We start from the raw sequence: 13,011 nt of genomic DNA, 5'->3' as shown, positions 1-13,011 counted from the left end.
TTGAACATTCTATGATGGAGTGATAAATGGGTATGATTCATAAAATAAATATATGTGTATTCACAATAAAAAATTTAATAAAGATAAAAAATTAGATACAAATATTTTGGTTCCTTAAACAATCATCAGTGTGAAAGAACGAATAAGTGAAAAATTTAAAAACAACAGTCTAAGCACATGGAAAGTGGTATCTGTCTTTGTGCAGCTACATGAGTGTTGGATGAAAAATTATTGCAACTAATAGGTTTCTATATATTAAAAAAATTAAGAAATGCAATCTTTAATAATAATTACCCATATTTCTGGCAGTTTGAAAAGTCCATCCATGAGACTGAGGATTGGATGATGATGAACTTCAGCACTTTCCTTGAAATGACATTCAAATCTGTAGTTGCTTCTAGTAGAAGCTTAACATAGTCCTATAGATCCTATGGCTAGTGTTATCAATTCTATGTTCTGCAAGGCCAGATTTATTATGTATTTCACTGGTTCAATTCAAGGTGTTAGAGAAGTTGGTGAGAACTAGAATTCAGAAGTGTGTTGATATTATTATTATTATCATCCTAAGACCCCATGGAGTTACAGACTCATCTCAGAGGTCCCTTTTAATCATAAACACAGCTCATCATAACATGCCTAAAACACATTCAAATTTTCTGCAAACACTATGCTCTCAGGCAATGCATTCCAATCATTCACAGCTCTTCATTCAAAAAACCTGCTTCTCACTCCCTTGCTCAAACCCTCTTTATACAGCTTCCAGGAATGACCTCTTATTCTCCCCAATTTCTCACAATTTTATTATTATTATTATTATTATGTGACATCTCCAAGGATTCCAAAGACTCATCGAGGGAGGGCACCTACTCCACCACTCAATCCACCAACTAAAACGCCATCTACTGCCCACCACCATCACTAGTATTTTCACAAACAATTACAAACATCCATGCCCACGGCAGGATTCGAACCCGCAGCCTTTTGTCTGGAGAGCGGATACGCTAGCTACTCAGCCAACCAGGCCGGCATTATGAAAATCCTCTTCACCATTAACCCTATAACAGTCCCTTATCAACATGCACATCTCTATCATATCATCTGTCTTTCTCCTATCCACTAGATACTGAAAATTGCATCATCTCAACCTTTCTTCATATTCCACATTCCAGAGATCAGAAACTATTTTATCAATCATCACCTGTGAACTCTCCAGCATCTCTTCATCCTTTTGAAAACCAAGTGACTAAATCTGTGCACAGTAGTCCATATGTGACCTAATCAAGGCCTTATACAATAGAACAAGAATTTCCTTACTTCTACAAGTCAGTGACCTCTGCATCATTCCCAGAATCCTTTGTATTATCCTCACAATTTTGGCAATGTCTCCTAAATTTCAGATCCTTATCCACTATCACTCCAAGATCTCTTATTTCCTCCACCTCCAACAAAGTAACTAGATTACTAAAACTAAAAACCACCCTTTAGCAAATTTGTGCTGTCCATCAAGGATAATATACCACTGCTGTCAGCCCAATTCTGGATCCTGATTCTATTGAAGAACAACTGTATGAGACTCTTCAGGACAATAAATTCTGTCAACGAAAGTGAGCTAATGTGTGATGGACACGGTAGTGAGGCATTTTTTTCTCATTTTATAGGAATTTAAGAAAGGATAAGGTTTTGGATAATTTAATTTCAACGTAAAATTTTGATCATAAGGTAAAGTTATTAATTTTTGAAGGAAGCCTTATAATTCTTGAGGTGAATTTTTTCAGATGGTGAAAATACATTTCATATATCAATTTGGATCTTAGAGGGCAGGTATTTTATCTTCAAAGTGTTCTAAATAAAAGTTGGCCAGAATTGGGAATAGTGTAAAATCCATTGCAATTCTTTCTATTTGTCTATAGAGTGTGACTTTCCATCTAATATAATCATAATTCATTATAAACTTCAGTTAAAGAGATCTACAAAATTGGATGGGAATTTAGAAGACAGAATTAAAATAAAACTTCCAAGAAATTATATTCTTGTTTAATGCTTTATCCAAGTATAAGCAAAGTTTGCACATGAAGTAATGGTGGTGGTGGTGGCTACTGCAGCGTAGAGTAAAGTAATATAGTTCACCTACCGATTAGAGATCCTACCTATAGGAGTTGCCAAACGGTGTGCCACCTTTTTATTAAATTACTCTGGATTCAGAGTAATTTAATAAAAAGGTGGCACACCATTTGGCAACTCCTATAGGTAGAGATGACCTTGCTAATGCTTCTGCCTGGTATCTCCACTTTGGCCTGGCTCCCTCTGAAGAGACCTCAATAAAGGTCAAAACTAGTCTGGGTAGTGGCCCTTCCCTTAATGCATAACATTAGACATATCTGCAAGGAGATGTGTTTTGCATTATGGGAGATACCGAGATAGGAGTGATGTTAGCTTGCTCCACCTTTGCAATGAGTTGTCTGCTGTTGTACCACCTTACCCCAGTCCTGAAGATACTTTCAGGCGCAAACTTTGTTTGCTCACACTTGGATAAAGGATTAAACTAGATTTATTATAGTCTAACCAAGTGAAAAATAAACTTTCGAAAGAGGTGACTGTTTGACAGGAACAAATGATTTGAAAGGCAAGAAATATACAATGAGAAAGGATATGAAAGAGTTGTTGACAGAAATGAAAATGAAAAGTGACGAAATAAAGATTTGAGCCTGCAGCCTCGGTATGAATAGGACAGAGTTGAGAAGAAGGGCCATGATTGCTAATGAGTCAATGAGAAGATTGTGCAGTTTATAGTTGTATGGAGTGAATTTCATGGACAAAAGGACTTGTATGTTCCTGATGGACTACATTTGAATAGTTTTGGAAAGCGCAAAACCAGGAAAACTAGAGATATTAATGGGGGGGGGATGCAATCAAGCATGTGTCTAGCTGCCCATGGGATAAATGAGGATGTGTACAGAAATTGATGGTTAAGAATTTAGGGAGACACACGTTAAAATAATTACTTTACTTAATATTAGGAGAGTATCAATTGAAGTTTCAACCTCTGTATTGAGGTCATCATCAGAAAAATACACATGTATAAGAAACACGTTACATGCTCCTGCACTTTACAAGGTAAAATGAAACTAAGTTGCTTATTAATCTTTTATCTAGCCTGACCTCTAGTGGGAAACAAAACAAAAAAATAATAATATTAAAAAAATAAAATAAAATAAAGTTAAAAATAAATAAATATAAGAATAAATTAAAAACAGACCTACATTAAACATTTCTAAAGTCATCTCGTATTGAGATTTCTTCTGGGCTTGTTCTGGTTGCCGTAAGGGTTGTAGATAGGTCCTCCACATGCTTGGAATGATTAGCCCATCATTTTTGTTTAGGTTTGGATTGTATTTTATCATTTCACAGGCTTCTTTAAATTTTTTCTCAAACCAAGTTTTGGTGCGGTGTAGGGAATTGCTACCTTTCCAATCAATTCTATGGCATGTTTGGAGTGCATGGTCTGATAGGCCTGTTTTTCTATAATGGAGGTATTTAATGTGCCGTTTGTGTTCGTCTTTTCGATTAGGATAGTGCATCCTGTTTCCCCTATGTAGGGTAGGTTACATGTACATTGGATTTTGTAAACTCCTGGGTGGGCCAGGTGTGGAAGAGGATCTTTGGAAGAACTGAGTAACTTTCTTAATTTTGTCGGGGGTTTGAAGGTAGTCTTGGTGTTGTATTTATGTAGTGTTCTGTCTATTTTTTCTGAAATGACTCAAACACATGGTATGGCTATAGCATTCTAATAATCTTTTTTGTTTTTAGTGGTATTCTTATGAAGGATCTTGTGGACTGGTTTTTTTTTTATTATTATTTTTATTATAGCCATTTTTACAAATGTATGGTTAATGATTTTGAATTCTTTGTGTAGAGCTTGTTCATTTGAGCAAATAGTTAGTGCTCTGTGTTTGAGGGTGCTTATAACTCCTAGTTTTTATGTTGGGCGGTGGTATGAATTTTTGTGTATGTACTGACCTGTGTGTGTGTGTGTGTGTGTGTGTGTGTGTGTGTGTGTGTGTAGGTTTGCGGTAGACCAAGAAGGAGAGACAGCCTGAGGGTGTGATGAGTGTGTCTAGAAAAGGAAGAGAGTTGTTGTTTTCGATTTCAATGGTGAATTGGATATGTTTGTCTTGTTTGTTCAGGTAACTAAGGAATGTATTTAATGTTTTGTAGCTGTGGATCAAAGATCATTGTTCAAAGTTTTCCATGTAAAAGTTAGCTATTGGGGGGGGGGAGTGGCAAGCCCATGGCTGTACCTTCTTTTTGTAGGTAAAAATGGTTTCGCACAAGAAATACCTGGAACAGAGTACGTGGGCAAAGAGGGCTGTGATATCGGGTGGAAATATGTTCTGTAGGAGAATAATAGTATCATTGATTGGGACAGTGGTAAAAAGGGTCGTTATATCAAAGCTGACTAATAAATTTTGGTTGTTGAGTGTGATGTTTTTAATTTTGTTTATAAAATGTGTATTTTTTATGTAGGAGGGAGAATGACCTACCAACTCCTTGAGTGTGGCCACTAATTTCTTGGCTAAGTGGTAATTAGGGCTGTCAATTCCTTCAACTATTGTGCGTAGTGGTGTGTTTATTTTGTGTATTTTTGGTAGGCCATAAATTTTGGGAGGGCGGGCATAACGAAGTATTAGTTTTTTGGTTGTTTCTTCTGGCCAAATGATCATGGATTTAATTAATTCTGTTTTTTTTTTTTTTTTGATGCATTTAGTGGGGTTGTAGTTCACCATTTGGTAAATGTTGTGGTCCGATACAAAAGGGTTCAGTTTTTCTAGGTATGCTGTCCAATCAAGGACAATGGTAGCATTACCTTTATCTGCTTTTGTGATTACAATATCTTTGTTATTTTTTTAAGGATTTGACAGCCAGTTTTTCTGTTTTGTTTAGGTTGCAACTTAGTTTTTTATTTGAGTTTATTTATTTTTTATTTTATTGAGTTTATTTTTTTAATATTATTATTATTTTTTTTCCCGTTTCCCACTAGATGTCAGGCTAGATAAAAGATTAATTATTATTATTATTATTATTAAACAAGACCTCATGGAGTCAAAGACTCATCTAGGAGGTCCTTTTATCTCACACACATCTTATCATACCGGGTCTTAAACACATTCAAACTCCTTGCAGACACCACACTCTCAGGCAAGGCATTCCAATCATTCACAACTCTGCACGAAAAAAACCTGCCTCTCACTCCCCTACTCACACCCTCTTTATACAGTTTCCAGGCATGACCTCTGGTTCTCCCCTGATCTCCCACTATTCTCTGTAGAACTTCTCCACCATTGATCCTATAACAACCCCTTACCAACTTGTAGGTCTCTATCATATCTCCCCTCTTCCTTCTCTCCACTAGACTCTGCAAATTACATCTTTTCAATCTTTCCTCATACTCGACATTCCAGAGGTCAGAAACTACCTTAGTCAGTCGCCTTTGGACCCTTTCCAACATCTCTTCATCCTTCTGAAAACCAGGTGACCAAATCTGGGCACAATAGTCCATGTGTGGCCTAATCAAAGCCTTATACAATGGAACAAGAATCTCCCTACTTCTACACGTCAGTGTCCTCCTCATCATTCCCAGAAGTCTTTGTGTTGTCTTCACAATTTTGGCGATGTGTCCCCTAAATTTTAGATCCTTATCCACTATCACTCCCAGATCTCTTATTTCCTCTACTTCCAACAATATATTCTCACCAAGCATAAATTCTGCATCCCATCTTTGTTTTCCCAATTTTAAAACCTTACATTTTGCAACATTGAACTCACATCCCCATTTGCTTGCCCAATCACTCAATTTATTCAAGTCTTCTTGCAAGGCCACAACATCTTCACTACTCTTTATGGTTCGTCCCAACTTTGCATCATCTGCAAACAACTGAATATCTCCATCCAAATCTTTGCCAATATCATTAATATACAAGTTAAATAGTAATGGCCCTAAAACAGATCCCTGAGGCACTCCACTAGTGACTTTCCTTTTCCTGGATATTGCACCCCCATACACAACTTGTTGATACCTATCAGATAGCCAGTCTCCAATCCAATGCACTAATCTAATATCCAACCCCATCTTCTCTAGTTTGACTGTCAACTTATCATGAGGTACTCTATCAAAAGCTTTTGCAAAATCCAAATATATTACTGTGTATCCTTCTCCTCTGTCCAAGGAAGCAGTCACTTTATTGTAATAAGTAAGTAGATTACTAAAACACGACCTCTCTTTAGCAAATCCATGCTGTCCATCAAAGATTATACCATTGTTGTCAACCCAACTCTGGATCCTAGTTCTCACAAGCTTCTCCAACAACTTAACCACAACACCTGACACACAGATAGGCCTATAGTTTGATGCTTGAGTTCGATCACCTCCTTTATGAAGTGGCACAATCTTGCCCTCCTTCCACTCTTTAAGGACTTGACCAAGTGCAAGACTCGTATTAAAAAAATATGTCAAGGCAGGTGTCAACTCTCTGGCACATTCCTTCAGAATACGCGGTGATATATTATCAAGTCCCACAGCCTTATTTACATCTAGTTTACTCAACTCCCCAAACACCTCTTCCTCACTTACAGTCAGTCTCTCCTCCCCATCATCAACTGCTCTTAATCTCTCCATGAAGTCACATTCACAAGATTGAAAGATCTTTATGAACTGCTCATTAAGTATCTCCACCACACATTCTGCAACAGCTGTCTTTATACCATTTCCTCCAATCAATGTCATCCTTCCATAATCATTCTTTCTTTTGCTGGCTACATATCGAAAGAACTCCCTAGGATTCTTTTTAGCTTCATTAGCTAACTGCTGTTCATACCTCTCTTTAGCTACTCTCACCAACCAAGTCACTCTCCTTGCCTGGTCTTTGTAGAACTCATGAAATTGGTTACTTCCACTTCTCTTATGCTGCCTCCACAATGCCCTTTTTCTCTGTATTGCATGCTTAATCTCTTTATTCATCCATCTCACACCTAACTTATTTAACCTTCTCACCCGTGGTATACATTTAGACATTGCATCCACTAAATATTTTTTGAAAATCCCCCAAGCTGCATTGATCTCTTTTCCAGCTAACTCCTCATTCCATGCTACACCTGCAAGCTGTCTCCTGAGCTCTTCATAATCACCCCCCTTGTAGTTCCACATATACCCTTTTTTTACAGGGGTCCTTGCACTGCTGGCAACCACCCAAGTAATCACCTCATGGTCACTTTCACCAATTGGTGGATGATTTGATACCTCATTGATAATTACATCCTCCGATGAGATGACCAAATCCAAGACCCTTAATCCTCTTGTGCCCTCTGTTACATACTGTCTGAGGTAGTTATCCCTCAAAAACTCAAGAAACTCATTTTCTTTACTTCCAGTTGCTATCTCTTCATTCCAGTCTATATTGCCATAATTAAAATCACCCATAATGATCACCCTTTTATTTGCTTGGCTTATTTGACTATACATTTCACTATCACCACCATCCACATTACCAGGTTTATAACAACATCTCACCAAGCATTTGATTCTATTCACCTCTATCTCACACCATACTGTTCACCTCTATCTCACACTTAACGAACCGACTGAAATCCAAATTAAAATCATGGAATGACAATGCCGCCGCCATTTTTTTTTTTTTTTCTCTGCAGGTTACTAGGTCTAATATTAACGTTTTCGTATTTAGTTTAAGCAAGAAAAAAAACCCCACACTAATAATATCGGTAGCGTACAACGTTTACAGCCGCTGTTACTTAAACAATTACGCATATATACTTAATTATTCCTAGTAAAACTTATCTGAATCAGGAGCTCTTCAAAACACGTTCGTAGCGCTTGACCCACTAGCGCCCCCGGATATAGCAGCTTAGTTTCATTTTACCTTGTAAAGTGCAGGAGCATGTAAATGTGTTTCTTATACATATGTATTTTTCTGATGATGACCTCAATACAGAGGTCGAAACGTCAATTGTTACTTTACTAACATTAAGTAAAGTAATTAATTTAACACATGTGTTGTGTCTCCCTAAATTCTTAACCATGAATACTGACCATCATGTAACCTTAAAAGAAAGAATGTATACAGAAATGATTATGCAATGCTGAATGTGATTACACAAGTTTCAGATTCGAGAGGGTTGGTAATAACATTGCACAAGGGTAATTGTGAGTTCAAGGGAATGCTGAAATTCTCATACTTCTGTACATGAATGCCAGAAGTATGAGGAATAAGGGAGAAGAGTTTTAGCATTGGTCAGCTTGACTAGGCCAAAAATTATAGATATTAGTGAGACTTGGTTGACAGAAAATGATATAATTGTAGGAATAGAATGTAAAGGGTATTGTATTTTCAGGGAGGATGGAGAGAATGGGACAGGAGGTGGGGTTTTGTTGATGATAGCCGAAGAACTACAGTCAACAAAATTAAAAATTAAAGAGGATTTTAAGTCTGGGGGGAGATGGTTCATTTGAGGCTGTCTGATGTGAGATAGAGGCCAATAGGACATAATATGTTTGGTTGCTGCTGTAAGACCAAGAGGTCCACAGGAAGATGTAGATGCTATGTATCAGCAGATTAGAACAATGAGTGCAGGCTGAACAATTATTATGGGGACTTCAACTATGAGGACATAGATTGGAGGGAGGAAACATTGCATGGCAAGATGGAAGTGAAATTTATACAGTTACTAAGGGATAATTACCTGAAACAACATATTATAGAGAGGACCAAGGGTTTGAGAGTACAGGATCTGGTAACAGCATCAGAAGATATATCCACAGCCAAACTCTCTGCCTCCAATCAGGGAGAGTGACATTATAGTCTTGTTCTGGGAAGCTGATAAACATGTGGATTTCTCTGTCAAAAAAAAAAAAAGGTTTATGTTGAACTGTAAAACTGGTAATTATGACAGATTGAGAGGTATCTTGGAGAAGTGCCATGACTTGAGAAGCTACAAGGATAAAATATCAGCAGTGCATGAGAAGTGGTCTCAGAGATTGTTTGAGAAAGGCAGTATCAGACTACACAAAGTATAAAGGAGGTTAAACTATGTGGGAATTAAGTGGATGAGTAGAGATACAAGCAAAAAAAAAAACACATTCTGGAGGAAATATAAAGAAAAGGTAACCAGCATATTCATGAGCAATACAAAGTGCAAGTAATAAGGGCGACTAATATGGTAAGAAAGGCCTAATCAGATGACAGAAAATTCACTCAGAAGAACAAAGTAAATCCAAAAGAGTTTTTTCGCTGCTAAGAAATCATTTTGCAAAGGTATATCATCAGAATAATAACATCTGAAGCAACAGCATCAGAAGATATATATCCATAACCAAGGTAAACTCTCTGCCTCCAATCAGGGTGGAGAATTTGCAGTTGCTGATGTGACAGAGACTCATGTCAGAACAAAGGTAGCTCAACAAGCGGTGCTCAGCATATTGAAAAATATCAGTGTGGATACAGCAGTGGGACTGGATAGCATGTTAGCTATCCAGTCGTACCGCTACATAATCCACAAAATTTGCAAGAGAATTGACACTGCCACTGATGAAATTGTTCAATCTTAGTCTCATCTCTGGAAAGATTCCAAGGGAATGGAGTGAGGATAAGATAGTTCCATTACATAAAGTTAGCTTCAAGACAAAAGTACCAATTTACAGACCCAATCAATATTGCAGGAGTGATGGTTAAAGTATTGGAAAAGATGATTAAAGGTAAAATCCAACATGGGTGGATAGGGATATGATCCTCTACAGTGGGAAGCACAGAATTGCAAAAGGTCCTTTATAATAAATGTAAAGGATACATTTATAATAAAGTGTCAGTGAAATTGGATAAAGGAAACTATTACACCTTGATACCACTGGATTATGTAAAGATATTTGACAGAATACCACATGGAAAACTATTACAAAAGTTGGAGTAAGTGGGGAATGTAAGATTGCTGACAGATAGACACTACGGAGTAGTGTATGGTGGAGTGGAATCTAGGAGAATGAAGGTGACTTGTAGAGTACCTAGGGTTCCATATTAGGACCACTACTCTAATTTATATCTTAATGATATTGGAAAGGATTTAAGGGAGATATTCCACTGATTGCTGATGATGCAAAACTGGGAAGGCCAATAATTGATCAAGGTGATATGCAGGATGATTTAAATAAATTGGCATTGTAAACAATGGATTGTCAATTTAATGTTGCAAAATGTAAGATTATGCACTTTGGGTTGAAAAGGTTGCATACTGTGCATCACACTGATGTACTGGATCGCAGGAAATTGACAAGGCTAGGGTCTTGTGGATAATGGTGGAGAGAAAGTTGAAGTTTAGAGAGCATATTACAAACTTGGTAAATTAGCTCCAAGGATTACTTGAATGTTGAAGAACATGCTAACAAGTAAAGTAGAGAAGTTATTATCCTTCTTTATAAGGCTATGATTTGGCCACATCTTGACTACTATGCACAGCTTTAGATCACCTGGGGATCAGCAATCGGTAGAGAGGATTCAGAGATGAGTGACCAAGCTGGTGAGAGGTCTGTGGAATGCTCCTTATGAGGATAGGTTCCAAAGTTTAGTTTAAATAAAGATACCAAGAAATTATATACTTGGTTTAATCCTTTATCCAAGTGTAAGCAAAAAAAATTTGCACCTGAAGTATTTCAGGACTGGGGCACCTCATATATAGAAGCTAATGACTTCACATCACTTGCCTTGGTATTCCATAATGCAAAGCACATATCCTTGTGGATATATATGCATTATGGGAAGGGTCACTACCCTTCCCATAATGCATAGAGGTTGGAAATTCCCATAAAGAACAAAACCGGTCTGGGTAGTGACCCTTCCCATAATGCATAGCATTATACATGTCTGCAAGGATGTGTGCTTTGCATTATGGGATACTAAGGCAAGTGATGTGAAGTCATTAGCTTCTATATATGAGGTGCCCCAGTCCTGAAATACTTCAGGTGCAAATTTTTTTTGCTTACACTTGGATAAAGAATTAAACCAAGTATATAATTTCTTGGTATCTCTAATTTATAGTATAACCAAGTGGAAAAACTTCCAACAAAGTTTAGTTGATTGATAGGCAGAAAAGAGGGGACATGATAGAAACATAAGATATTAAAGGAGTTTTATAAAATTAACACAAAGGAAATTTTTCAATATATGATGAACAGATAGAAACTAGGGGTCACCCCTGGATGCTGTATAAGAGTGTAGTTAGTAAGAGTGTGCAGACTAGATTTTTTGCATGGGAAGTAGTGAACGAGGAATGGATTGCTAGAATTAGTTGTGAGTGCCCTGACAGTGAATGAATTTAAGGAGAAGTATGATAGCATGTATAAATGTAAGTTTGGGCTCCCATGATGAGTCTATGAACTCCACAGGGATAACACATAATAATAAGTAACTTCACAACTAGGCTACTTGTACAGGAAGCTAATGACTTCATATTAATTGCCTCAGTATCCCAAAATATAAAGCACATGTGTGTGTATGACGCTATGCATTATGGGAAATCCACCCAGACCAGTTTCGACCTTTACTGAGGTCTCATCAGTGGAAACTAGACCCCGAAGAGATAGCAAGGTTAAAGTAATGCAGAAATCAAATATTTCCCATGTACTAGTTGTAAAAAGGTGTAACACCTTATAATTAAAATACTTGGGATTAGAGCTAATTCTTGGTATTTTTAATTTATTCTATAAAAAGGTAAAAAAATTTCTACAATTTGAAGAAAAAAGTTCAAGGGTGATGGCATTAAGAGAAACAATGCTGAAGAGAAAAAGAGAGTTGAGTTCAAAAACTAACTATGAGATTTTAAGAATTTTTAGTTTTAATTTCTTAATTTTCGAGATAATGGTAGAAATGGTAGTAAGAGGAGTCAAGAGATTGGAAAGTAATTTAGAAATTTTGTATATACGGCATCCTATTGTGTCAATAATTGGTCTAAGAGGATATCCAGATTCATGTAGTCTGAGAGACCATAAATCCTGGGTGGTCTATCATGATAAGTTTCAGTTTTTTGAATATCTAAGTCAAGAGAGACACATATTAACTAGTAGATTATTTAGCTTATTAAGTTGACTGTTGATGGGATTTCTTTTAATGGCAAGAGAGAGACATTACAATCTCAGAGAACTATTAGAGTTCAAAGAAACAATTTTAAAAGTTGAATAGATAAAAATAATTTTAAACAATTATTAATTAAAAAAAATAAAAATAAATAAAATAAATGATAAACAATAGTGATCATGTCCCAAGTTTGGCATGCAGTCTGAGCAGATGAGGTTCATACAATTAATAGCATTTCACATTTCAAGGAAAAGATGACCAAGTTTGAACTTGCTGGAATGAAGAAGTTTTGTCTAGTTCCAATGAACTCTGTGTCTAATGTAAGAAGCAAGGCGAGACTTGTCGGATTTCAAAAATGTAATCTAGTTTTGATGTTCTTCAATTTTGATCAAGACAGAATGGCCAGTCTGGATTGAATTTGCATTTGCAGAGAATCTGTGCCATTTGTTTGGAGGTTCTTTTAAGATAGGGTGTTGAAATTCTTTTAACATCAGATTATATTCTGGTAGAAGGAAGATATAACTGGTAATTAGTTTACGGAATTAACAACGCATATAAAGTATATTAATTAAAGGTAACTTTAATGAATAACTTCTATATTTTGGCAACGTCACATTGCCATCTTCAGGAACATAAAGATATGGTATGTGCATGCAGGCTCTAACACAAAGCAAATGAGGAAGAAAGCAAGAAACTAATATTGTTCCTAAAGTCCTAATGGTGCCCTTTTGCGGGCTAATTTGGTAGTCTTGGCAGTTGGTAGTCTTGGCACATATAGAAGTTATTCATTAAAGTTACCTTTAATTAATATACTTTATATGCGTTGTTAATTCTGTAAACTAATTACCAGTTATGTCTGACCGACGTATAAGCCTTGCTA

At 36.6% G+C, this 13,011-nt stretch overlaps 1 protein-coding gene across 4 annotated transcripts in view; it reads right to left on the bottom strand.

The window, feature by feature from the left end:
- The window catches only part of mv (lysosomal-trafficking regulator mauve), a 1,073,830-nt gene that overhangs the window by 62,103 nt on the left and 998,716 nt on the right, over window positions 1-13,011 (bottom strand). Inside the window, exon 41 of one of the 4 annotated variants that reach the window (XM_090399253.1) lies at window positions 355-522. The exons of the other annotated variants lie outside the window; for them this stretch is intronic. Within the exon in view, the coding sequence (XP_090255379.1) occupies window positions 491-522 (32 nt within the window). The 3' untranslated portion in view covers window positions 355-490. Of the gene's footprint in view, window positions 1-354; window positions 523-13,011 lie in introns of those variants that run through there. 4 annotated transcript variants of the gene reach the window in all.

Source organism: Typopeltis vanoorti, chromosome 10 (genome assembly GCF_054136105.1).
Source record: "Typopeltis vanoorti isolate ZY-2024b chromosome 10, IOZ_Tvanoo_1.0, whole genome shotgun sequence".
In the NCBI taxonomy this organism is placed as follows: Eukaryota; Metazoa; Arthropoda; class Arachnida; order Uropygi; family Thelyphonidae; genus Typopeltis; species Typopeltis vanoorti.
This window is presented reverse-complemented; position numbering and strand designations above follow the sequence as displayed.